Source organism: Rhinatrema bivittatum, chromosome 4 (genome assembly GCF_901001135.1).
Source record: "Rhinatrema bivittatum chromosome 4, aRhiBiv1.1, whole genome shotgun sequence".
In the NCBI taxonomy this organism is placed as follows: Eukaryota; Metazoa; Chordata; class Amphibia; order Gymnophiona; family Rhinatrematidae; genus Rhinatrema; species Rhinatrema bivittatum.
The window spans coordinates 105,211,062-105,235,558 of record NC_042618.1 but is presented as its reverse complement, the minus strand read 5'-3'; the positions used below and the strand labels follow the sequence as shown (position 1 = coordinate 105,235,558).

General features: G+C 48.3%; 1 protein-coding gene across 7 annotated transcripts in view; it reads left to right on the top strand.

The window, feature by feature from the left end:
* The window catches only part of INO80 (INO80 complex ATPase subunit), a 435,009-nt gene that overhangs the window by 116,615 nt on the left and 293,897 nt on the right, over nucleotides 1–24,497 (top strand). For 6 of the 7 annotated variants that reach the window (XM_029598597.1, XM_029598598.1, XM_029598599.1 and 3 more), the window contains 4 exons: nucleotides 7,819–7,886; nucleotides 9,217–9,426; nucleotides 10,033–10,113; nucleotides 12,410–12,505. In XM_029598597.1, coding sequence (XP_029454457.1) covers nucleotides 7,819–7,886; nucleotides 9,217–9,426; nucleotides 10,033–10,113; nucleotides 12,410–12,505 — 455 coding nt within the window. The remainder of the gene's footprint in view (nucleotides 1–7,818; nucleotides 7,887–9,216; nucleotides 9,427–10,032; nucleotides 10,114–12,409; nucleotides 12,506–24,497) is intronic. The other variant, XM_029598600.1, reaches the window with a different exon arrangement.

Genomic DNA, 24,497 nt, shown 5'->3' with positions numbered 1-24,497 from the left:
TTGCTCTCCAGATGGAATCCCCTTTCGCAGCAATTTCATCTAGTCCTGCCCCTGACAGATGCGGCACGCTCCAGTCAACTGTACAACTTGGTGGCCTTTGGTAAGTTTAAAGGAAACGGTATCTCTGCGCCCAATATTGTCCCTCTTCTAAGGGTAGTGTTTCACTTCTGTCGAAATCAGGCTTTTCTCACTTATGACGGTGAGAAAGGCAATGTTGACCATGAGACTGATAGCTATTCTCAAGTGCATTGTAGGTCACCTTTTGAAACGTTTGTAGCTGATCAGTTTCTTCTTAGATAGGTCTCTGATGTGTCCTATCAGTGGTTTCTAAGACATTGATTGCAGGAGAATCAAGAAAATGAGCACTTCAGCCTACTCCAGCAAGAGTTTGCAGGTCCCAGAGAATAGGAAGGCCCACTTGATGAGGGTGCAGAACACTTCGTAGAACCTGTCTTTCCAGAGGATAATGCCAGTGCAGAACATTTCTCTTTATTGCATCCCTGCTCTAAGCACCTCAGTGTAGGGAAAGGCTGCATCTTGGATGCAGGAGTCCAGAGAACTATCATGGCATCCTCCTGCCTGGTGAAGCTTGGATACATCCCACTTGCCTGGACTGGTCTGGCACGGATGATAAGGAAGGTGAAATTAACAAGTAAGTTTAAATTTCATCTTCCCTATACGTACCTGGATCAGTCCAGACAGCTGGGTTTTGCCTCCCATCAAGCAGATGGAGACAGAGAATTTTTGACTGACTCTGCCACTGAACCCGAGGTGCCACCTGCAGTCTGCCAGTATTTCTCTGTCTTCAGCAGATAGTGGAGGTGCAAAATCCTGCAATCTGAGACTTTAAAAAAAAAAAAAAAATGTAAATAAATAAAAGAAAATAGAGAAGATAAAAAGTAAAGGGAAAATTTTTTTTTCTTCAATTAGCCTCCCGGGGGTAGCAAGGTCCTGGTGGGATCGTCCCCCCACCTGTTATCTGAGGCAGGAGAGTTGATGGTCGGGGGATCCTTCTTCAGCTCCCAGAGCCTAGCCGCCAATCAGGGTGATGCCGGGGATTCCGGTTCACTCATCCTGTGGGGGACCCATGTGAGCCTGTTGCCTTTCTTGCTCAATTAAAAAAAAAAACCAAAAACCTAAATAGATTTAAAAAAAAAAAATAAGAGGTACCTTTTATTTTTAGTGATCGTTTTGGCACGGCTCTGACTTTCCTGTTCGGCGGCTCTCCAATTTCCCCACTCCCCCACCATGAATTTCTGCTTTCTGGGGCCATGATCGTCCTGACTGCCGTTATGCTGCGTGGGACTGCGTGTAGGGCCTGCGGGGATGCGCGCTCGTGATTGTCGCACTATGGTGTATGCACTCGCTGCCTCCCTTGTGGAGGGGGGGGGGGGTAGTGGTGTGTGTTTCGTGGAGCTCAGCTAAGGGAGAGAGATTGAGGAAGCCCCACGAGCCTGGGAGGTTCTCTGCATCGAGGCAGCCTCCGGAGGATCCCTTCCCGCAGAGCGCAGGAACAGAAGCCATTTTGTTGACATTCAGGGCTGCCGCAAGGGGAGGGGGATTTCCAACCTCCATTATCGTCGCAAGCTGGGGCCTCTGTCAGGGGCCAGGTGGCCCAGGATAGCACTGAACCAGGCAAAGGAGAGCCTGATGCACTTTCTGACTCTTTCTCCTCTTCCTCTTTCGCCTCTGATTTCTTGCATCTGATGCAGAAGGTGTTCAAGGCAGGCAGGTCGGCCAAGCAGCACCGGAGCAAGGCCAGTAAGCATTCAGGGGCTCCGGTCAAGCATAGGGACCCAAAGGCCCAGTGGTGGCTGAGGTCTTCTCTGCTTGCGCTGAAAGCAGACACCTCCTTAGAGGGTTCGCGGCAGGATGATCTGCAGGAGCAGGAACCCCCGGGGATGGACCTTGTGCTGGGTCCTCGGGATCCAGACTGCGATTCCTCACAGGCGTCTGCAGTCGAAGGAGATGATCCCAAGGTGGTCCGACTGTTACATAGGGAGGAGCTAAGCCCACTAATTCCCATATTCTTGGAGGAACTGGGTATTGACACTCCTTCTGAGAGCTCGGAGCTGGGTACAGTGGACCCAGTTATGGTGGGGCTCCGAGACCCCAGCAGGGGTCTCGGAGCCCCACCATAACTGGGTCCACTGGGTCCAGCTTTTCCAGGAGTGGGATACCCCGGACACAGGGCTGAAGGTCATGTGTGCCATGGACAAGTTGTATCCGCTTCCAGAGGAAGCGCTAGATCTCCAGAGGATACCTAAGGTGGATGCTGCAGTTTCAGCGGTCACTAAGAAAACGACCATTCTACTCACTGGTGCTACAGCACTCAAGGATCTTCAGGATAGAAAGTTGGAAGGCCATCTCAAAAAGATTTTTGAAATGTCAGCACTGGGTGCCCGGGCTGCTATGTGTAGCAGTTTTATGTTGAGAGCGGGCCTGCACTGGGTTCAGCAGTTGCAGATGGACAGATCTTTAGCACCCGCGGAATCCATTCAGACCGAAAGGCTGGAAGCTGTCGTGGCCTACAGTGTGGATGCTCTTTATGACCTTCTATGTGCTTCTTCCAGGACCATGGTGGCGGCAGTGTCAGCTCGCAGGCTCCTCTGGTTGAGGAATTGGGCGGCAGATAGTTCCTCCAAGACACAACTTGGTTTGCTGCCTTTTAAGGAAAAGTTGCTCTTCGGAAAGGACTTGGAAGACATGATTAAGTCCCTCAGGGAAAATAAAGTGCATAAACTACCAGAGGACAAACTGAAGGCTCAAAATGCCTTTCCCTATCACTCTCATTTTCATGGAAATCGGCGATTCAGGTCCTCTGGGTCCTCCTCTGGGTCCTCTGCATGGCAAGGTGCCAGCAGGCAGTAATCTTGGAACCAGTCCTTTCGTGGCTGCTGGCCTGGGCGAGATGGCTCTTCCCAGGGACAGGGCACAGTTAAATCTCCCCAATGAGGCGAGGCCGGCTCACTACTCTGTGCCTGCAATAGGGGGCAGGTTGGCTCTTTTCTATGAGGAGTGGGTCAAGATCATGTCGGTCATAGAAAAAGGCTACGCTTTAGAATTTGCTCGGTCTCTAAGAGATTGTTTTCTGGTTTCCTCATGCTCTTACGAGCAGAAGAGGGTGGCGGTTCGGGACACTGTCCTCCGCCTTCGAGAGATGGGAGCCATCATGCCAGTGCCTCCGGAAGAGCGAAGGCGGGGTTGTTACTCCATCTATTTCGTGGTACTGAAAAAAGAAGGTACCTTTCATCCCATTCTGGATTTAAAGAAGGTAAACAAGTCTCTGAGAATCCCCCGCTTCCATATGGAGACTCTGTGGTCCATCATTGCATTGGTACACAGAGGGGAGTACCTTGCCTCTTTGGACCTGGCAGAAGCATATCTGCACATCGGGGTACGGCGCGATCACCAGAGATATTTGAGGTTCATGGTTTTGGAGAGCATTACCAGTTTTGCGCCCTGCCTTTTGGATTGGTGACTGCTCCCAGGACCTTTACCAAGGTCATGGTCTTTGTGGCGGCAGCTCTCTGCAAGGAACGGGTCCTGGTCCATCACTACTTGGACGGCTGGCTGATTCAAACGAAGTCAGAGTCCTCATGTCAGGGAGCGTTGGATTGAGTCCTCCAGTGTTTGAAAGCGTTGGGGTGGATAGTCAACCTGGCCAAAAGTCACTTGATTCTTTCCCAGAAGTTTGAGTTCCTGGGGGCACGGTTTGACATGAGCATGGGGAAGGTTTTCCTCACCGAGGAAAGGATTGTCAAGTCGCAGCTCAGGTTCACTCGCTCTTAGGCAAGACGTTGCCCCGAGTATGGGACTACTTGCAAGTGCTCTGATCTATGGCTTCCACCTTGGAGTTGGTACCATGGGCATTTGCTCATATGAAGCCTCTACAGTCCACCTTACTATCCGGTTGGGATCTGATGTCTGAGCGTTTTCATCTGCCTCTCCCCCTCCCGGACTCAGCAAAGTCGTCTACAGTGGTGGCTTCAGCCGGATAAGTTGCGCAGGGGAGTAGACCTGGATATCACATCTTGAACAATTGTTACCACGGATGCCAGCCTCTCTGGGTGCGGAGAGGTCTGTCAGGAGAGATTGGTGCAGGGCTGGTGGTCTCCAGAGGAGGGCCTCATGGTCGATCAACTGGTTGGAAACCAGAGCGGTGTGGCTGGCTCTCCAAGCTCTCCTACCCCTGGTCAGGGGAAAGCCAGTGAGGGTGTTCTTGGACAGCGCAACAGCGGTGGCATACATCAATCGACAAGCCGTACGGTAGCTCAGGAAACCAAGGAGTTGGTCGCCTGGGCCAAGCTCAGTCTGGAGAGACTGGCAGCATCCCACATCGCAGGCGTCGACAATTCGCAAGCGGATCTTTTGAGCCGTCATCAGTTGGATCTTGGGGAGTGGGAGTTGTCGGATGAGGCGTTTCGACTCATTTGTCTTAGGTGGTCCGCTCCTCACGTGGATCTGATGGCGACGTTCCGTAATGCCAAGGCTCCTCAGTTCTTCAGCAAACGGAGGGAGATGGGTGCGGAAGGGGTGGAGGCCCTGGTTCTGCCCTGGCCAGTGCATGTTCTCCTGTATGTCTTCCCGCTGTGGCCATTAATAGGCAAGGCCGTGTGCCGCATAGAAATCCACTTGGGCGAGGTGGTTCTCGTGGCTCTGGAGTGGCCAAGATGTCCGTGGTTCGCGGAACTGATCAACCTATTAGTGGACGGACCCCTGAGGTTGGGGCACCTGCCGAATCTCTTGCATCAAAGCCCTGTTTGTTTCATTCAGGCAAATCACTTTTGTCTAGCGGCTTGGCTTTTGAGAGGGAGCGTTTGAGGAATAAGGATTATTCTGAAGGGGCGATCACTACCCTGCTCCAGTCCAGGAAGACCTCCACGTCTTTGGCGTAAGTCAGAGTAAGGGGAATTTTTGAGTCTTGGTCCCTTGAGCGCAAAGGTGGGGGCTTTGTGAGGGATGTTAAGGGTTTATCCTTTAATTCCCTGAGAGTTCATGTGGCGGCCCTAGGTTGTTTTCGTGGCAAAGTGCAAGGAGTTGCCTTGTCGGCACATTTTCTCCGGGGAGCGAAACATTTGAGGCCTCCGGTTCGGAATCCTTGTCCTTCCTGGAGCTTGAATGTCGTCCTGAAAGCTATGGGCCGAATTTTAAGACCTACGCCTGATTTTATAACATGTGCGCATGTTATAAAATCCCGGGGTCAGCGCGTGCTAGGGGGTGCACACTTGTGTACCTTGTGCGCGCCGAGCCCTAGGGGAGCCCCGATGGCTTTCCCTGTTCCCTCCGCCTCCCCCTCCCTTTCCCTACCTAACCCGCCCCCCAGCCCTATCTAAACCCCCCCTTACCTTTGTTAAATAAGTTGCACCTGCCTCCGGGCGGCCGGCCACTGTGCCGGAGACTTCGGTCCAGCCCCCAGACCGCCGTGCCCACTCCCTGCCCCTTTTTTCAAGCCCCGGGACATACGCGCGTCCCAGGGCTTGCGCGCATCGCCTGGCCTATGCAAAATAGGCTCAGCGTGTGCAGGAGCGGGTTTTCGGGGTTATGCGCGTAATATACGCAGGTAACCCTTTGAAAATCCGCCCCTATGTGTACTTCTTCATTTGAGCCTTTGAAGCAGGCAACATTGAAAGATCCTACTTTGAAAGTGATCATCCTGGTGGCGATATCTTCTGCCAGACGGGTGTCAGAGCTTCAGGCCTTATCCTGCAGGGTGTCCTTTTTGTAAATTACGGAGTCGGGAGTGTCCTTAAGAATGGTCCCCTCTTTTCTGCCTAAGGTGGTATTGTCTTTTCATTTACATCAGTCTGTGGAATTGCCATCCTTTCCGGACTTGGTCAAAGAGTTGCACCTGAATGTAGTCCACTTTTGAAGCGCTGGAAAAAGTGTGAAAAGCGGAATATAAAAAAATCTAAATAAAATAAGTTGGATGTGAAGAGTGCTGTCTTGCGTTACTTAGAGGTGATGAACAGTTTCCGCTTGTCTGAGCATCTTTTTGTTCTGTGGAGTGGCCCTAGATGGGGGCAGAAAGCCTCCAGGATTACTATTGCGTGGTGGTTAAAGGAGGCTGTTAACTTGGCATACATTACTCAGTGTCGTCTGGTGCCGGGCGGTCTTTGGGCACCTTCTATCCGTTTGCAAGCGGCCTCTTGGGCCAAATGCCAGCAAGCATCGCAGCAAGAAATCTGTAGAGCGTCTACTTGGAAGTCTTCGTACGCTTTTGCCAGGCATGACCGTTTGGATGTCCAGGTTCCAAAGCCTGGCGATTTTGGCGAAAGTGTACTCCGAGCGGGACTCTCGCAGTCCCGCCCACTGTAGGGAAGCTGTGGTACATCCCAGCTGTCTGGACTGATCTGAGTACGTACGGGGAAAGGAAAATCGGTTCTTACCTGCTAATTTTCGTTCCTGTAGTACCACAGATCAGTCCAGAGTCCCGCCCAGTTTGGGAAGGGGGTATTGGAGAGTCCGCTCAGTTGCCTGTTTTCTCTGCAGAGTCTGCTTGATCACTTGTTGATTTCCTATGAAGAATGGCTCAGGTTCTTGTTACTGCTACCCAGGGTTTGGTGCAGGCAACGTTTGTTTCTTGTAAGATAGTTCAATTGGTTCTTAAAGGTTTTTGTATCTGGCTTGGGTACAGTTCAATACTGGCAGACTGCAGGTGGCACCTCGGGTTAAGTGGCAGAGTCAGTCAAAATTTATCTGTCTCCATCTGATGGATGGGAGGCAAAACCCAGCTGTCTGGACTGATCTGTGGTACTACAGGAATGAAAATTAGCAGGTGGTAACCAATTTTCCTTTTGGCTTCATCAAAACACAAAATGTGCTCCCACATGCACGCAGTGTTCCCTAAGTGTTGCTTTTCTTCTTCAGTAGTGACTTCCTTCTTGCTACTTTCCCATATAAGCCATTGCAACTGTTGAATAGTCAACATTGAATAGTCTCAGCCAGAGACCTTTTAAAGTAATCTTAGGTCTTTCAGTGACCACCTGCGCCAGTTTCCTTAACACAAAACTACTGACTTTGATGGGATAGTCTGACTGCGGTGCTGCCAAACCTTACCTAACAGTGTCTCTAGGGATATTCAAACAAATTAAAATTTTTTATAGCCTTCTCTTCAATCTGTGCCTGTTAAATAACATTATCCTGGAGTTCTTTCAGCAACTTCTTGTTCAGAATATTTTGACTTTTGCATCAGGTTCACCTAATACAACAGAAACAGCTTGATTCAGGATTATTCAGATCAGCTCAGCTACTGTGATTGGACACAGATGGCTCTATTTAAATTATTATGGGCTGTGTTAAGGTAATATTTTGATTCGGAGCTAATTTGGATTTGCTATGACAAAGGGTATAAAGAATTATGCAATTAAGACCTTTATTTAGCTTTTTTATTCTTTTGGAATATTTCTATAATTCTTTCATAATGTTGTGTAGATCAGTGAAACAAACTCTTACTTTAATCTTTAATGCATTTTGATTTGTATTTTTTAGACAGCAGAATGTGAAAAATGTACAAGGGTATAAAGACTTTTGCAAGGCACTGTATACCAGGCCCTATCTGCAACGCAGTGTGAGAGGATCCTAATAATATTTATCAGCTTTGGATATCAGAAAACTAGAAAGAGTTGGCTATTGTTCAGTGACCCCCACTTATCCACTCTCTAAAGACAAATTTCTAGTATCTTTTTTTTTTTTCCCACCTGCTTGTTAGTGCCTATATAGTTATTCAATAAATAGGATCTCTGGGAAGGTTTATTGTTGTGTGAGCTACTTGATGGTTATGTTGCATCAATTCATTATTTAATGTGCTGTTTTCAGACAGTGAATACTACAAGGCCCAGGCATTGAAAAATGCAGAGGATGCTTATCAGATTCATCAGGCCCGGGTGGGTATACTGTAGGAACATGCTTAATCTTATCTGTACCCTGGGCCTTCTGTCTGGCCCTAGTTCAGCTCCTTCTCGTACACTTCCTTTCCCTCCTCTTCCCTCCTTTCAGCACTGTTACCTCTAAGCTGTGCATATGTGCGCACACATTACAGGTCGTGAACCCTGTGTATAAGGCAAAACGTAATGTGCATAAGAAATCCTTATATTATTTGCATTATACTGGCTCATAGCACACAGATTTGAACTCAGCCTATAAAAAGTTGCACAAAAGAACACTTTTGTGCATGTAGACTTTCAAAATTAGAAGTAACATTGCCTTGGTGTTGCTAATACCATACCTCTGTCGTCAGTTTGGGCTTTCTGCCTTTTTTCCTTAACTTTTACCTCTTTTGTGTAGCCCTTTTTCCCCTCACCCCTTTTTTCTCCTGCTTCTATTTATTGGTTCTCTGTCTACTTTATCTTCTATAATGTTTTTTACTTGTAGCATGACAAATATCACGAAGAATAAAATCGTAATTATAACAACAACAAAGTGGTGGCAATTAGTTTTCCTCTTTGCTATTGTAAAGCAATTGATGGCACTCCATCACTGGCATTTCTCCGAAAAATTCTTTCTTGGTTCCTGCTTAATAGTCGAAACAGAGATCAAAAAAGAAAAAAAAATTTTTCGATCTCACTTTTTATCATCTACCCCACTTACTATACTGTTCTTAATATACACGGCATCAGACATATGGTGGTACCTAATTTACATCCACCACCTCTCGCCTCGCAATGAACCCCAAGCAGTATCAGCAATGGACAGCTTTCAGCTCACTCATCTGCCGGTTCAAAGAAGGAAACCCTTTCACAAGTCCATTATCTGTATTCTTTTTCATTCAAACACATAACCAAAATAAGCACGTTATCTCGACCCACTACACAAAAAAGAATTCCTTACTTATCTCCAAATGGTCAGGTACCACTGGCCATACTCGACTCAAACACTTAGGTTTTTGTTTTTTCTTTTTTAACTTCTGTTTGTTTTGTATATTTAGTTTGAAGGGGTCTCTTCTTGGTTATTTTACAGTTCTCCTGCTTAATAATGTCATCTCTTGAACTAATGCTAATCTTTTATTCCCTGGCTCTGCCAGTGGAGCAGATGACCAAACTTGAATATGCAAGGACTGGTCAGTTATTAAGTAGTAGTCTTCAACCTTAGCATGTCTGAAGTAAAAATGCAGAGTAATCATGTGTGTTTTCCGGAAAGGTGATTTTGGGGTGGAGTTTTTTTTTGGGTTTTTTTGTAGCCATTTCTTATGCTTCCCTCTTTCTCTATCCTGTTCAGACAAGATCATTTGATGAAGATGCAAAGGAGAGCCGGGCAGCTGCCTTGCGAGCTGCTAGCAAATCGGGCAGTGGGTTTGGTGAGAGCTACAGTCTGGCAAATCCATCTATCCGGGCTGGAGAAGACATTCCACAGCCCACCATTTTTAATGGCAAGCTGAAAGGCTACCAGTTAAAGGGCATGAACTGGCTAGCTAACCTGTATGAGCAGGTAACTTGGCCCCACACTGCTGTGTTGTCGCTCCCTATTTTGAGAATCTGGTGGTTAGAAAGTCATTCAGACTATTGCAGAGCCTAATCCCAGTATATCATGTTTAACCACAAGAAACAAAGGACAACCGTCACAGTGTAGATTTTGTTTCTTAGATTTGATGTGTGCTTGTGAGGGTGCTTCTGTTCCAGAATGAGGGAGATGCCACCATTTTCCCAGCAGAAGAGCATAGGCAGTCAGAGGAGTTGGTGCTCATCTGGAAGAAGAGAACAGGCTAAATATTGAACAATTGTTAATAAGATTTCCCTGATGTGATCCCCTCACCTCATTTGCAGTAGCTATGTGGAGACTTGGTTATTGAACAGGTCCTTTCAAGTCATAACATGCTCTGCTCTTTGTTCATGAAGGAATGGCCTAGTGGTTAGAACAGTGAGAACCAGTCTTGTGAACTTGGGCAAGTCCCGTTGCCTCAGGTACCCACTTAGATTGAAAGCTTTTTCATACAGGGTCATCTTGCACCTAAATTCTGATAATGCTGTAAGGCACATTAAGCATCATTTGTAAAAGTGGGTTAAAAATATAAAATATTATCTGTTCTTCTAACAGGGTATCAATGGGATCCTGGCAGATGAAATGGGTCTGGGTAAAACTGTGCAGAGTATTGCTCTGCTTGCGCACCTTGCTGAGGTAAGCAAGTTTTGTCCATTTTCCATATACTGGAATACAGCACATTTATCATGCCAGAAGGAGACCAGGCTAACTGGGTTATTTAAACTTTGCTTAATGTCTGTGAAATGATGTCTGAGCTGTGTTAGCATGAGCTTAGTCCAACAAGTTCCAGAACAAGATGCAGCGAGAAAAAGAAACGGGACTTTTAGTATATAGGGCTGCTACAGCTTAACATGGGGAGTAAGTAAAATCTTCTCCATAAAAGATGGGTGAGAACAGAAATGGAACAGAAAGCAACTAATATAATACTTGAACCCCTATAACAAAACAATGCCACCCAGTGGCCTTACAGCAGGTTTTTTTCTTCAAGCCTTAAATTTAGCCTTCAGGAGCATGAATTCCACGGTGCTTTTTACATAGGGGTTTGCTTGCACACATTTTTTTGTGGAATTTCATCCTTTCCAGAACTTTAAAGCTGTGGGTAAACAATGCAGTATTACAAACTTATGTCAGCAAAGGGATTCACAGATGTTTTGTGTTTTTCCTTTTTCCTAATTTTTGCCTGATCATGAAATTTGGCCCCGTGTGCATGTGAGCGCCCGTATACACACACCACTTTTACTAAAAGTTGAATTCTGGTCCACTTATTAGCTCAATATATAGTATAGCATGCTATTGTGGCACTCTGCTGAAGTGGACAAGGTAGTCCTAACATCTCTAGAGGTTGAGGAAGGAGCAAATAAAAATGGCAGCAATTTGGGGAGAAAGTTCGTTTGAACCATGTTTTTTGAGGTGAGGTGGAGTCCTTAAAACCACACAGTTGACTCACATTTAGCTCCTGATAACCTTTCCTGCCCTAAAATTACAGCCTCTCAAAAACTGTGGGCAAGCACCTCCTAAACATGTTATGTATTTTAGAAACAAGAATGCATGAAAAGCAGAATTGCTGCATTTTCTAAGAAGCATAGTAGGAATGACCTGACATAAAGCGACATGCCTTTGGGAATCGGACCTTGTGCTTATTAGATACTCTGATGCTTGTTGTTTTACTTTATTTGTTTATTGGTGACTCATCCATCAAAGAAAATAAGATTATTTTGTTTAGTCCAGTATAGACTGAGGATTCAGTTGTGTTGCTCCATCTTCGTTCTTTATGAGATGCTAATGTACTGCTAGCTAATTGGGAGTCATGATATTGATTATTTGTCGGTAAGTATTCCTGAGATGTAAGGGTTTTTAGTACCCTATACGGAGATGTGCCATGGCTTAAGGGCAACATTATTTTATTTATTTTATTTAAACTCTTTTCTATACCGTCGTTAAGCTAGAAGCCGTCATAACGGTTAACAATAAGGCACTTAAAAATGTAGCTTTATTTTAACATCTAGACAGGTGCCTGTAAGGTACAGTATAAAGTTTCATAATAGCTATAAGATGCTAGGTGAGGTTGTGTGTTTAGGTTTATTAGGTCGGTTCAAAATTATTAATAATCTACATGTTATCTGTTACTGCTTAAAAGTAAAAAAGTAAAAACATTCATAATGAGTAGGTGTGTTGTGTCAAAGCACAGACTCATCGCTTTCTGCAATTCTTTGGATTCTATTCTCCCTTCTCTTTGTGGTATGCTTGTTTAAATAGCCATGTTTTTAGGCTCTTTTTGAATAGTTTGTCTTTTTGCAGTCTGATTTCTGATGGCATGGTGTTCCATAATGTAGGCCCTGCTAATGATAGGGCTCTATCCCTTACTTGAGTTAGTCTTGCAGTTTTAACGGAGGGAATAGTTAGTAATGCCTTGTTTGCGGATCTCAGGTTCCTGTTGGAGACGTGTACTTTCAGTGCAGTGTTTAGCCATTCTGTTTTTTCGACATGGATTAATTTATGTATGGTACATAGTGATTTGTATTGTATTCTCTGTTCAATGGGTAGCCAGTGTAGTTCAATTAGGGTATCAGTGATATGGTCCCTTCTGTTTTTTCCAGTCAGAATTCTTGCTGCTGTGTTTTGCAGTATCTGGAGTGGTCTAATTGTTTTGTATGGTAAGCCCAGGAGTAGGGCATTACAATAGTCAGGAGGGAGGCTTTCTTCATGAGGCATGGCTTTGTTCTGTAGTCTTGTGCTTATGGGTAAAAGATCTAAATGTGATACCATCATGGTATGAGCCAAGTGTTTGTTGTCAGAACTTGCCTAGATTTCTTTTTTGTACTGAGGAAGTTTGCCCAATATTCAGCAACCTTCCTTTAATGAAACCTGGTCAATATTTCTCCATACTCCTGCACTGGTTTCCCTCTGATTGACTTGTCTTGTTCTTTATCAGAGAGAGAACATCTGGGGGCCCTTTCTGATCATTTCACCAGCATCTACACTGAACAATTGGCACCAAGAGTTCACCAGATTTGTACCTAGATTTAAGGTAACTCATTTGTTGTAGGAGCCTACCTTGCTAACTTCCTGTCCACTTTTCTTCCACTGAAATGTTACCTCCTTTCTTACTGTTTATTTTCATATTTCTCCCTGTCATTGCCTTTTTCTTGTTCTCCCTCCTCCCTCCTCCCCCCACCTGCCCCATATCCAAATGGTTGATGAAATTTAAAGTGGACAAGTGGAAAGTGATGCACATAGGGAAAAGTAATCCACACTGTAGTTATACAATGTTAGGTTTCATATTAGGATTTACCACCCAGGAAAAGCATCTGGGCATCGTCATGGACAATACTTTGAAATCCTTGGCTCAATGCATGGCAGCAGTCAAAAAAGTAAACAGAATGTTAGGAATTATTAGGAAATGAATGGAGAATGTAATAATACTTTTGTATTGCTCCATGGTGAGACCGTATTTAAAGTACTGTGTTATTTCATGTCACATTTCAAAAATGATAATTGAACTGAAAAAGGTACACAGAAGATCAACTAAAATGATAAAAGGAATGAAATGGCTCCTCATTGAAGAGAAGCTATAAAGAGGTTAGGGCTATTCAGCTTTGAGAAGAGACGGCTTGATGGGGATATGATAGAGGTCTATCAAATCATAAGTGGAAAAGAATGGATAATTGTAAATCAATTATTTACTCATCCAAAAAAAAATACAGAGACTAAGGGACACTGTAAAGTTTATTTTATTTATTTATTTAACAGTTTTTTATACTGACCTTCATAGTAAATTACCATATCGGATCGGTTTACAGTTTAACAAAGGGAAAACAACAAGAGTAACAAATTCACGTAAATGAAAGATAACAATAAGTAGGAATAAGTCAAAAATTACAATCAACAAGGGGAGAGAACTTGGAAGCTTGCAACAAGCTGGAAGGAAGATAGGCCGGTAAAAGAAATTTTACCATAGAAAGTACAAGTTAAAAACTTAAAGACGGTGTTTTAACCTTAATGTCTCAGAGTCCATTTATTCCTTCATTGAAAAATGGAGTGCCAGACCGAGTAGCAATGAAGGCCAACTATTGATTGTCTGGTTCAGGGAAGGCTTGTTGAAAGAGCCAGGTCTTAAGTCCTTTTCTGAAAGTTAAAAGGCATGGCTCCAGTCTGAGGTTTGATGGGATACTGTTCCAGATCGATGGGCCTGCTATTGAAAAGGCTCTGTCTTTGGTCGTAACGAGGCGTGAGGCTTTAGTGGGGGGAACATTCAGAGTGCCTTTGTACATGTCTCTAGTTGGTCTGATAGAAGAGTAGAGTTTGAGAGGTATTTCCAGGTCAAGTTGAAGTTGATGATGGATAGTTTTATGGATTAAGGTGATTGATTTGTATAGAATTCTGTAATTTACTGGTAACCAATGTAGATTCCTGAGAATTGGTGATATGTGATCGTGGCGGCTGGTACTGGTTAACAATCTTGCTGCCGCATTTTGAATCATCTGCAGCGGTTTAGTAGAGGATTTGGGAAGTCCTAGTAGCAGGGCGCTGCAGTAGTCTATTTTGGTGAACAGTAACGCTTGGAGGACTGTCCTGAAGTCGTGGAAGAATAAGAGAGGTTTAAGTCGTTTAGGACCTGTAATCTGTAAAAGCAATCTTTCGTTGTTGTATTGACCATTTTCCTGAGGTTTAGTCGGTTGTCTAGAATCACCCCAAGATCTCTCACCTGTTTACATGTGATGTGAGCGTTGAATGATGTTGGTTGATGGATATTATCATTTGAGGAGATGAGGATTTTCCTAGCATGTAGCCAGATGTGGCATGTAGCCAGATGAGGCATGTAGCCACATTTTCCTAGCATGTAGCCAGATGGACTCAGGACCAATGGGTTATATGCTCCCTTCTAGCAGATGGAGACGGAGTCAGGTTTCAAAGCTGATGCCACCTTAGATATACCCTTGCAGTGATCTCAGCCCTTCAGTATCTCTCCGTCTCCCACCAGATGTGGACGTGCCTTTCCTATTGGGATTGCCGTAGTCTTTAGAAGAGGAAATTTTACCTTTAAATTGGAGAAAGATTGAGCCCTGCTCTCCTGCGGTGATACCAGTTGAGAATTCCTGAGGCAATTTCCAAGATCCCTCAGAGGTGTACCTTGAGTAGCCAGTTCCCGGCATGGACTTCGCTCCTGAAGCAGCTAAAAGGCAGTGGGTACAGGAAGCAGAGCACGGCGGTGACAGCCAAAACCCTTTCCCCCTGCAAACGGAGCCCATATCTGTACTCAGCCGGTAAGCGCTGAGTCCAGGTAAGTAAACAAAAAACAAAAAACCCCCAAAAGGATTTCCACTGGTCTCCTTGCTCGGCGTGCCATACCGACATTCCCGTTCCATTGCTGTAAAGGGAAGTGGGCATCTGAGTAGGTTGAGCAGCCCCCTAGTGGGCTCGTTCCCGCTTCAGGCTTAGTCGGCACACCGCGTGGTAGGCTGTGTCAGCACCATCTTGCACGCAGTTTTGTGCGCCTTGCATTGCCCTCCATATAGCGTTGGTACGCACGGTGCATGCCGGCTCTGCACACGCGCGCTGTGAGGATAAGTGCACGAACAACTTTGCGCGCAGTCGTACGCACAACTTCACACACAGTCTACACACACAACTACTTAGGCACATAATTCTCGAGCGCACGGGCTATGCGTGCACCGTGCTGCAGCCCGTTTAGGTGCGCACAAAGTCTTCAAGCGCGAGCTGACTGAATTTGCAACTGCCGTCTCTAATGGCTCCGGCAGCAAAGAAACATAAGCGCCATTCTCTCTGCGCTGCTTGCCATATTATGGCTACTCAGTCTGACCTGGATTATTCTTTCTTATGTCAGCACTGTGAGGAGGCCCAGGGAGAGTTGACCTTCCCAGACTTTACCAAGCCCGGTTCTTCCCATTCAGAGGATGAGTCAGCCACAACCTTAACCCGAAGCACCCTGGATCTGAATAATCCTGGGACTGGGTCTTCCGTAGGAGAGGGAAATTCAGCGGCACTTACTCCAGCTCTTCCTGGGCTAGGTATGGACCCGGCAGCCTTCTCTTAGGTGGAATTTTTTTTGAGGCCTTCAAGCCTTCGTACAGGCGCATCTGCATCTTTTGCCCCTGTCCGGACGGAACCGCAGCCGGTAAGGCCTCCCTCTCCCAGCCCTATTGGCAGACCTCGAGACATGCCTCACCTCACCCAGGGTGTACCTGGCAGGGTCTCGGAGAGCACAGATGAAAAAGGGGATCCAGATTCCTTGGAGGATAGAGAAATCCCTCCAGGTTTAGAACCATATTGGACCATGTTACGTTTTTTCCATAGAGACCTGAGTTTGGACCTGGTTTCCCAGACTCTGAAGATACTCACAGGACAAGCAGGATGGTAGTCCTCACATATGGGTGACATCACAGGATGGAGCCCAATCACGGAAAACTTCTGTCAAAGTTTCCAGAACTTTGACTGGCCCTACTGGGCATGCCCAGCATGGCACTAACCCTGCAGCCAGGGTTAGTGCCCCTTCAGTCTTCTTTTTTCCGTGCAGCAGTAGCCTCGTGGTAAAGGAGCTCTGCAGAGATTCCTGACAGGAATTTTCCTCATGGAATTACTAAAAGTTTATTTGCCCCACAGGGGTCCCTCTAACATTTTTCAAGCCGCGGTACTCCAGTAAGTTTTTACCCATTTTCTGTCGATTACCATCGAGTTTGGCCTTCGTGGCCTACTGGCCGTTGACCATACCGTGGCTCAATTTTTTCTATGGACATGGCGTCGGGGTTCCGTCGGTGCCCGGACTGTACTCGCACCATGTCTGTCACAGATCCTTATAAAGTCTGTGTAATGTGTCTTGGACGAGAGCACGATGTCCTAACCTGCACCAAATGTGCCTTAATGACACCAAAAGGTCGCAAGGCCAGAAAGGAGAAGATGGAACTTCTCTTCCGTGCTCAAACCCCAACTCCGCCCGTTGCATTGACGTCATTGGAACCGGCACAGTCAACTTCGCACCAGTATCGACCACTGGCCGGTGACCGTCCGGCATCGACGACATCTCGGCCTTCGACACCTTCTACTCCCCCTCAGGACCGAGGGGATCGCAGAGAGAAACATCGCCATCAACATCGTAAGCCTCGGAACATCGAGGGAGCAAAGTCATCGACCTCGCCATCATCCGAGCCACCGTCGAAAAAACCCCTTCCAGAAAAGGCACCGACCTTTTCGGCGACCGGGTCACCGAGGCAACCCTCACCCGACAGGGGATCTGGAGCCGCGACTCCGCCTTTAACGGTGGTCCATCCGGCTATGCCTCTGCCTCCTTCTTCTGTTCCGGAGTTGGGGCTGCTTGCTCCAGGTCTCCGAGAAGAACTGGACCGGATGGTTCAGGAGGCCATCGACAAGGGCGATGTAACGACTCCAGGTTCCTCCGGCACCGACACCAGTACAGATTGTGGAACCGAGCACCGACCTGATTCCAGCAGGGTTGGCAGCTATCCAGGATGGAAGCGCTCATTGCTGCTTTTCCACCGATGGACCCCGGGTCTCCGATGGCTCCGGTGCCCTCTCCACTTACTCTGTCATCGGGAGGAGAAACACCGTTCCGCATCCCTCCATCCAGAGTCCTGCCTCAGCCATCAATGCCGATACGTCCCTCGCCACCGATCCAGCCATCGGAGCCGATACATCCGGCGCCACCAAGCCATCCATCGATGCCCTCGATGCCGGTGCCTTTGATGCCTTCATCGGTGCCTCCGGTAATTCCTCCGATTCCTTCGGAGCCTTGACCAGGACCTTCAGGTATCCCACCACACCGTCCCCCTCTAGTTCCTAGAGGGACAGGTGCTGATCCTTATGATACCTGGACTGATGATTCCTCGCCAGACACCGATGATTTACCTTCACCACCATCACCCACTGAAAGTAGGAAGCGTTCTCCTTCAGAGGACCTCTCCTTTATAAATTTTGTGAAGGAAATGTCTGAATTGGTTCCCTTCCAATTGCAGACTGAACAGGCTGACAGACATCAGATGATGGAGTTGCTACAATTCCTGGATGCTTCCAAGGAAATAACCTCCATCTCTATTCACCAGGTTCTTCTAGATCTCCTCAAGAAGAACTGGGAACATCCTGGCTCCATTGCTCCAGTGCACAGAAAGGCTGACACTACCTATTTGGTGCAGTCAGCTCCAGGCTTTCAGAAAACTCAATTGGATCACCAATCTGTAGTTGTTGAATCTGCACAAAAAAGAGCAAAGAGATCAAAGCCTCATATCTCTTTTCCCCCGGGCAAAGAACAGAAGTTTTTAGATGCCATTGGCCGCCAGGTATTCCAAGGCTCAATGCTCATCTCCCGGATTGCCGCCTATCAGCTCTATATAACCCAATATAATAGGGTCATTTTTAAGCAGATACCCTACCTCACCAATTCCAAGATCAGCTTCAAACCCTAGTAAACAAGGGTTTTGAGGCAGGCAAGCATGAGATCAGATCATCCTATGATATCTTTGACACTCCCACTAGGGTATCTGCAGCCACTATTTTGGCAAGAAAAATGGGCCTGGCTCAAGTCTTCTGACCTTCACCCTAAAGTACAAGACAGGCTATCCGACCTGCCCTGTGTGGGGGGGCGGCAATCTGTTTGGCGAACAGATTCAGCGAACGGTGGCGGAACTTAAGGACCATCATGAGACCCTAAGACAGCTCTCTCTGATGCCTTCTGACTATTCTTCTAAACAGCCCTTCATAAAGGACTCTAAAAAGTCATTCTTCCGTCCGAAGAAGTCCTACCCACCACCAACCAGATCCCGTGCCACGAGACCTTTTCAAAAAGCACAGTCTCGTCAAACACGTAAACAAAAGCGACAAGCAGCTCCTCAACCAGGGCCTGCTTCAGGTTTTTGACTTCCACCTAGAGAGCAGCAGCCAGATTCCACTACCTCACATACCAGTGGGAGGTCGATTGTGCCACTTCCACAACATATGGCACTCAGTCACCTCAGACCAATGGGTACTGACGATAATTCCTCAGGGTTACCATCTGAACTTTCTCTCCGTGCCACCGGACTCCCCACCTCTACCGATGTGGAGAACTTCCGATCACTCCATCTTTCTGGATCAAGAGATCTCTCTCCTTCTCCAGTCCAAGGCAATAGAACCCGTGCCCTACTCTCAGCACGGCCTAGGGTTCTATTCCCGGTACTTTCTAATCCCCAAAAAATTGGGAGGTGTTCATTCTATCCTGGACCTACGGACCCTCAACAAGTACCTCCAGCGAGAGAAGTTCAAGATGGTAACCTTAGGCTCGCTTCTTCCTCTTTTACAAAGAGGAGACTGGCTCGGATCTCTAGACCTCCAGGACGCATACACTCATATTGCGATAACTCCATCTCATCGCAAATACCTGATGTTTCTAGTAGGCCCCAAGCACTATCAATACCGAGTGCTTCCATTCGGCCTAGCATCTGCGCCACGAGTCTTCACAAAATGCCTCGTAGTAGTTGCAGCCTTCCTCAGGACCCAAGGTTTTCACGTCTACCCCTTTCTAGACGACTGGTTAATCAGGGCTCCCATTCAGTAAGCTGCTCTGTCGTCCTTCAATCTAACCTTACAAACTCTAATTTCATTAGGATTTCTCGTCAGCTACGACAAATCCTACTTAGTCCCATCTCAAACCTTGTCGTTCATTGGGGCAGACTTGGACACCTTGCAGGCAAAGGCTTTTCTGCCTCTACAGCGAGCGCTCACTCTCGTGGCTCTTGCACACCAGCTGCAGTTTCAGCAATCCGTGACTGCTCGTCACTTTCTCATCCTTCTGGGATACATGGCGTCCTCAGTTCAAGTCACACCAATGGCACGATTGGCCATGAGAGTCATGCAGTGGACTCTACGCTCGCAATGGACTCAAAGCGTTCAGCCCCTGTCGACCATGGTCCACGTAACTGTCTCACTCCGTCAGTCTCTTGCCCGGTGGAGGCATCAGACCAATCTCCTCCAAGGCTTGCCCTTTCAGGCTCCAGACCCTCAAATAACTCTCACCACCGATGCTTCCAACCTCTGCTGGGGAGCCCATGTGGCCAATCTGCAGACACAAGGCTCTTCGTCTCCAGAGGAAGCCAAATACCAAATAAATTTCCTGTAGCTTCGAGCAATAAGTTATGCTCTCAGGCCATTTCAGGATCGTCTCTCAAATCAAGTTATCCTGATTCAGACGGACAACCCGGTGGCCATGTGGTACATCAACAAACAAGGAGGCACGGGCTCCTTCCTTCTGTGTCAGGAAGCTGCAGAGATATGGGCGGAAGCTCTCTCCCATTCGATGTACCTCAGGGCCACCTGGCTGCCGGGAGTGGACAATGTGTTGGCAGACAAGCAGAGTCGCATCTTTCAACCGAACGAGTGGTCTCTCAACCCCACCGTGGCGAACTCCATCTTCCAGCAATGGGGATATCCTCAGTTGGACCTCTTTGCGTCTCCTCAAAACTGCAACGTAGTAAACTTCTGCTCTTTTATTCGCAGCAAACACTCTCAGCCCAGAGATGCATTCTCCCTCTCGTGGGCAACCGATCTGCTCTATGCATTCCCTCCACTTCCTCTTCTCTCGAAGACTCTCGTGAAGTTACGTCAGGACAAGGGAACCATGATCCTCATAGCACCTCACTGGCCACGCCACGTGTGGTTTCTAATACTGCAGAATCTCTCCATTCGCAGGCGTATTCCCTTAGGGATGGACCCGCTTCTGATCACTCAAAACGACGGGTGCCTCCGCCATCCCAATCTTCACACCTTGTCTCTGACGGCATGGATGTTGAAAGGCTAATCCTTCAGCCACTTAACCTTTCTGAACCAGTTTCCCGTGTCTTGATTGCTTCACGGAAGCCTTCCACGAGAAAAGCTTATTCTTACAAATGGAAAAGGTTCAATTCATGGTGCTCTTCTCAGTCCCTTGACCCCTTTTCTTGTCCAATCACGAAGTTTTTGGACTATCTCTGGCATTTATCAGAATCAGGTCTAAACACTTCTTCCATCAGAATGCAGGTCAGTGCGGTAGCCGCCTTCCATAAAGGCTTCAGGTATGTTCCTATATTAGTACAACCCCTTGTAGCACATTTTTTGAAGGGCTTGCTTCACCTCAAGCCTCCACTGCGTCCTCCGGCCCCTTCTTGGGACCTTAATCTGGTTTGGGGTCGGCTCATGAAACCACCATTCAAGCCTCTTCACTCTTGTGAACTTCGATATCTCACATGGAAAGTGATTTTCCTTTTGGCAATTACTTCAGCTCACAGAGTTAGTGAATTACAGGTCCTAGTTACCTATCCGCCTTACACTAAACTTCTGCAGGACCAGGCGGTACTCAGCACTCACCCTAAATTCTTACCTAAGGTAGTTTTGGATTTTCACCTCAATCAATCCATCATACTACCTACCTTTTTTCCAAGGCCCCATTCCAGTCCAGGAGAGCAGGCTCTGCATACCCTTGACTGTAAACGGGCTCTAGCATTTTATCTAGACCGTACAGTTGCCCACAGGAAAAGCACTCAATTGTTCGTCTCCTTCCACCCTAACAAATTAGGGCAACCTGTGGGTAAGCAGACTCTCTCCTCCTGTTTGGCGGTCTGCATATCCTTTTGCTATCAGCAAACGGGCATTCCATTTCAAGACTGTGTTAAAGCACACTCTGTGAGGACCATGGCGACTTTAGTAGCACACCTGCGATCGCTGCCGCTTCCTGACATTTGCAGGGCTGCCACTTAGAGTTCTCTCCATACCTTTGCAGCCCACTATTGGACAAAGCTGGAAGACAAGATTCCATCTTCGGCCAGTCTGTCCTTCGTAACCTGTTTACAATGTGACGTACCAACACTTCCGCCTGCCCGGTGGGGTTCAGGATGCCCTCTACCAAATTCCACCCCAGTTGTTGTGCCTGTTGCATGCCTTTGGGTACATTTGGTGCATGTTCGGACATCCTTAGCTCGGTACTCACCCATATTCACATATGGACTACCATCCTGCTTGTCCTGTGAGAAAGCAAATGTTCCCTGTACGTACCAGGATCAGTCCAGACACCTGGGTTGTGACTCCGCACCAGCAGATGGAGACAGAGCAAGACTTGTCAGGCACCCCTACATATAGTAAGGCGCCACCCACAGCCCCTCAGTCTTTCTCTATCTCCAGCAGATGGGGCAGGTCCACCCACAGTCTCTGGTGGTCCCTGGTTAGTGGGGTTAGCTAGTCAGGGATTCTTGTTGGTTTAAAAAAAAAAAAAAAGGAAGCAGCAAGACAGAAGAGGAAAATTTTCCCAAGTCCTGAGAGCCTCCCAGGGGGGTTGCAAGGTTCTGAGGGGACCATCCCCCCCTGGTTGAGGCCGCTGCTGAGGGTTGAGGACCCGGCCTGTTTCTGGCAGCAGCGTCGGGGGTGACACCGGGGAGCCCGGTTCACTCACCCCCGCTGGAGCAGAAGGATCAGGACCAGGGTCAGCGGCAAGTAGAGAAAAAAAAAAACCCAAACCAAAATACAAACAGTGTTGTTAATTGTTTTCGCCGTCCTCGCGGTCCGTCGTTGTCGCGGGGGGGGGGGCTCCGTTCGCCAGGCAGGGCTGCTGAATTTAATTTAGAATTTCTCTTCTGAGCGCCGGGGCAGTGCCGCACATGCCGAGGGGGGCTTTGTGCCGCACGTGCGGCTTGGCGCGCTCGCGGGTTTCCTCAAATTGTTTCGGGCGGCGAGGGGCCATCCGAGGTCGGTCGGGGGGTCCGGCCTCGGCCGGCGTGATCGCCGCCACGCGATGGACCTGAAGAAGAAGTCAGGTCTGAGCCGTTTACGCTTAGTGTGGGAACGGCGGCCATTTTAGCTACTGTGAGGGAAGCCACGAGGAAGGCTGCGGGAGATGCCGGCTTGCCTCCCGCGCTTTCCCCACAGCAGCGGGCCCCCGGGGGGTGGGACTGATTCGCCGACGGGACAGAGTCTAGAGGAGGCCTCCTTTTCCTCAGATTCTGCAGTACTGCTCCAGAAGATTTTGAAATATAAAAAGTCCAAAAGAAAAAGAGGAAGGTCGGCTAAAGGGGGTTCGGACGGTCGATCAGAACCCCGGAAGAGGAAAGCGGGGGAGGGTCTCCGGAGACCTGCGGACCCGCCCAGAGAGCACCGTCCTTTACGGGGAATTCCCCAGGACACCGACTCCGATTCGGCCTCGTCAGTGGAGGAGGAGCCGGATGTAGGGGCCCCAGGGGGAACTGAAGGTCCCGCCGAGGAGGAGGTGGTGCACCCTGGGACCACCAAAGGAACACCAGCGGTGGAAGGTGACGACCCCAAAGTCGTGCGCTTGTTCCGGAAGGAGGAACTGGCGCCGCTTATCCCGGCTATCCTTCGGGAAGTGGGGGTGGACGCTCCCCCGGTGGGGTCTCGAGCGGATGCCAAGATGGACCCGGTGCTGTTGGGCCTTATGGGGCTGGCTGTGGCTTTTCCGTTCCACTTCTCGGCGTCCGATATTCTCTTCCGGGAATGGGATACCCTGGAATTGGGCCTGAAGGTGAGTAAAGCTATGGACAAGCTGTATCCATTGCCGGATGATGCACTGGAACTCCTTTGTTTTCCCAGAGTGGATGCAGCGGTGTCAGCGGTCCACGATACCGGTCACAGGAGCCACGGCTCTCAAGGATATCCAGGATCGAAAACTGGAGGTCCAACTTAAAAAGGTGTTCGAGGCTTCGGCCCTGGGGGTCCGCGTGGCTATTTGTAGTAACTTTGCTTTGCGGGCAGGTTTGTACTGGGCTCAGGTGCCTCAGGCCAATGCAGGTCTCTCGGGAGAAGAGTCTGCACAGGCGGACCACCTGGAGGTGGTGATCGCGCACAGCGCGGAATCTATGCATCACCTCCTGCGGACTTCGGCCAGAGCCATGGTCTCGGCGGTTTCAGCGCCGGCTCCTTTGGCTCCGCAATTGGGCGGCGGATGAGTCATCGAAGGCTCATCTTGGCTCACTCCCGTTTAAGGGGAAGTTGTTGTTCGGTAAACAGCTGGACGATTTGATGCAATCGCTCGGAGAAAACAGGGCTTTCAAGCTTCCGGAGGACAGGCACCGGACCCGAACATCTTTCTCCAATAGGGCCCGTTTCCGAGGGCCCAGAAAATCGCGGCCAGAGGAGCCAGATCGGTAAGATCCTCTTACCGATCTGGCTCCTCGAGATCGCCGTCATGGTCTCAGTCCTTTCGAGGGAGAAAGTTTGGGAGACAAGGCGGTCCCTCGTCGGGAACGGGTCCAAAAGCTTCTCAATGAAACACGGAGGGTCCATTCCCCGCAGCTGGCTCCATCGGTCGTGCCAAATGTAGGAGCCAGGTTGGCGCGTTTTTACGGGGAATGGACCAGAATAACTACGGACCAGTGGGTCCTCAGCGTGATAAGTCAAGGTTACGCTTTAGATTTTGCATGGATCCCGGCGGACAAATTTCTTGTCTCCCCTAGCAAGGGTCCCAGCAAGCGAGTAGCAGTCCGGGATACGCTTCGGAGGCTAGAAGACCTGGGCGCGATAGTGCCCGTGCCCCCGGGGCAACACCGTTGGGGCCGGTACTCCATTTACTTCATCGTGCCAAAGAAGGAGGGCACTTTCGGACCCATCCTAGACCTGAAAGGGGTCAACAGATGTCTTCGCGTTCCACGCTTCAAAATGGAGACGATTCGGTCGGTGATAGCCTCGGTCCGACCGGGCGAATTCCTGGTGTCCTTGGACCTCACGGAAGCGTACCTTCACATCGGCATTCAGCCGTGTCATCAGCAGTTTCTTCCGTGCTGACGTCAGATCCGTCTCCAACTGCTAGCACAAGCACACTATACCCATTTGTTTTGAGTCCATCTGCATACACTAAGGAAAAGGAGATTACGAGGTAAGTAATCTTAACATTTGAAGCCATTGCAATGAATCTGCAAATTGCTTCTTGCTGCTGCCTGGTGACCTGCATCTTTCTTAGGAGACCCAAGGAGCAGGGTCTGATAGTGGGACAGTGATGGAACCAGGAGTCGTATTTTAAGCTGATGCGGGCTGTGACT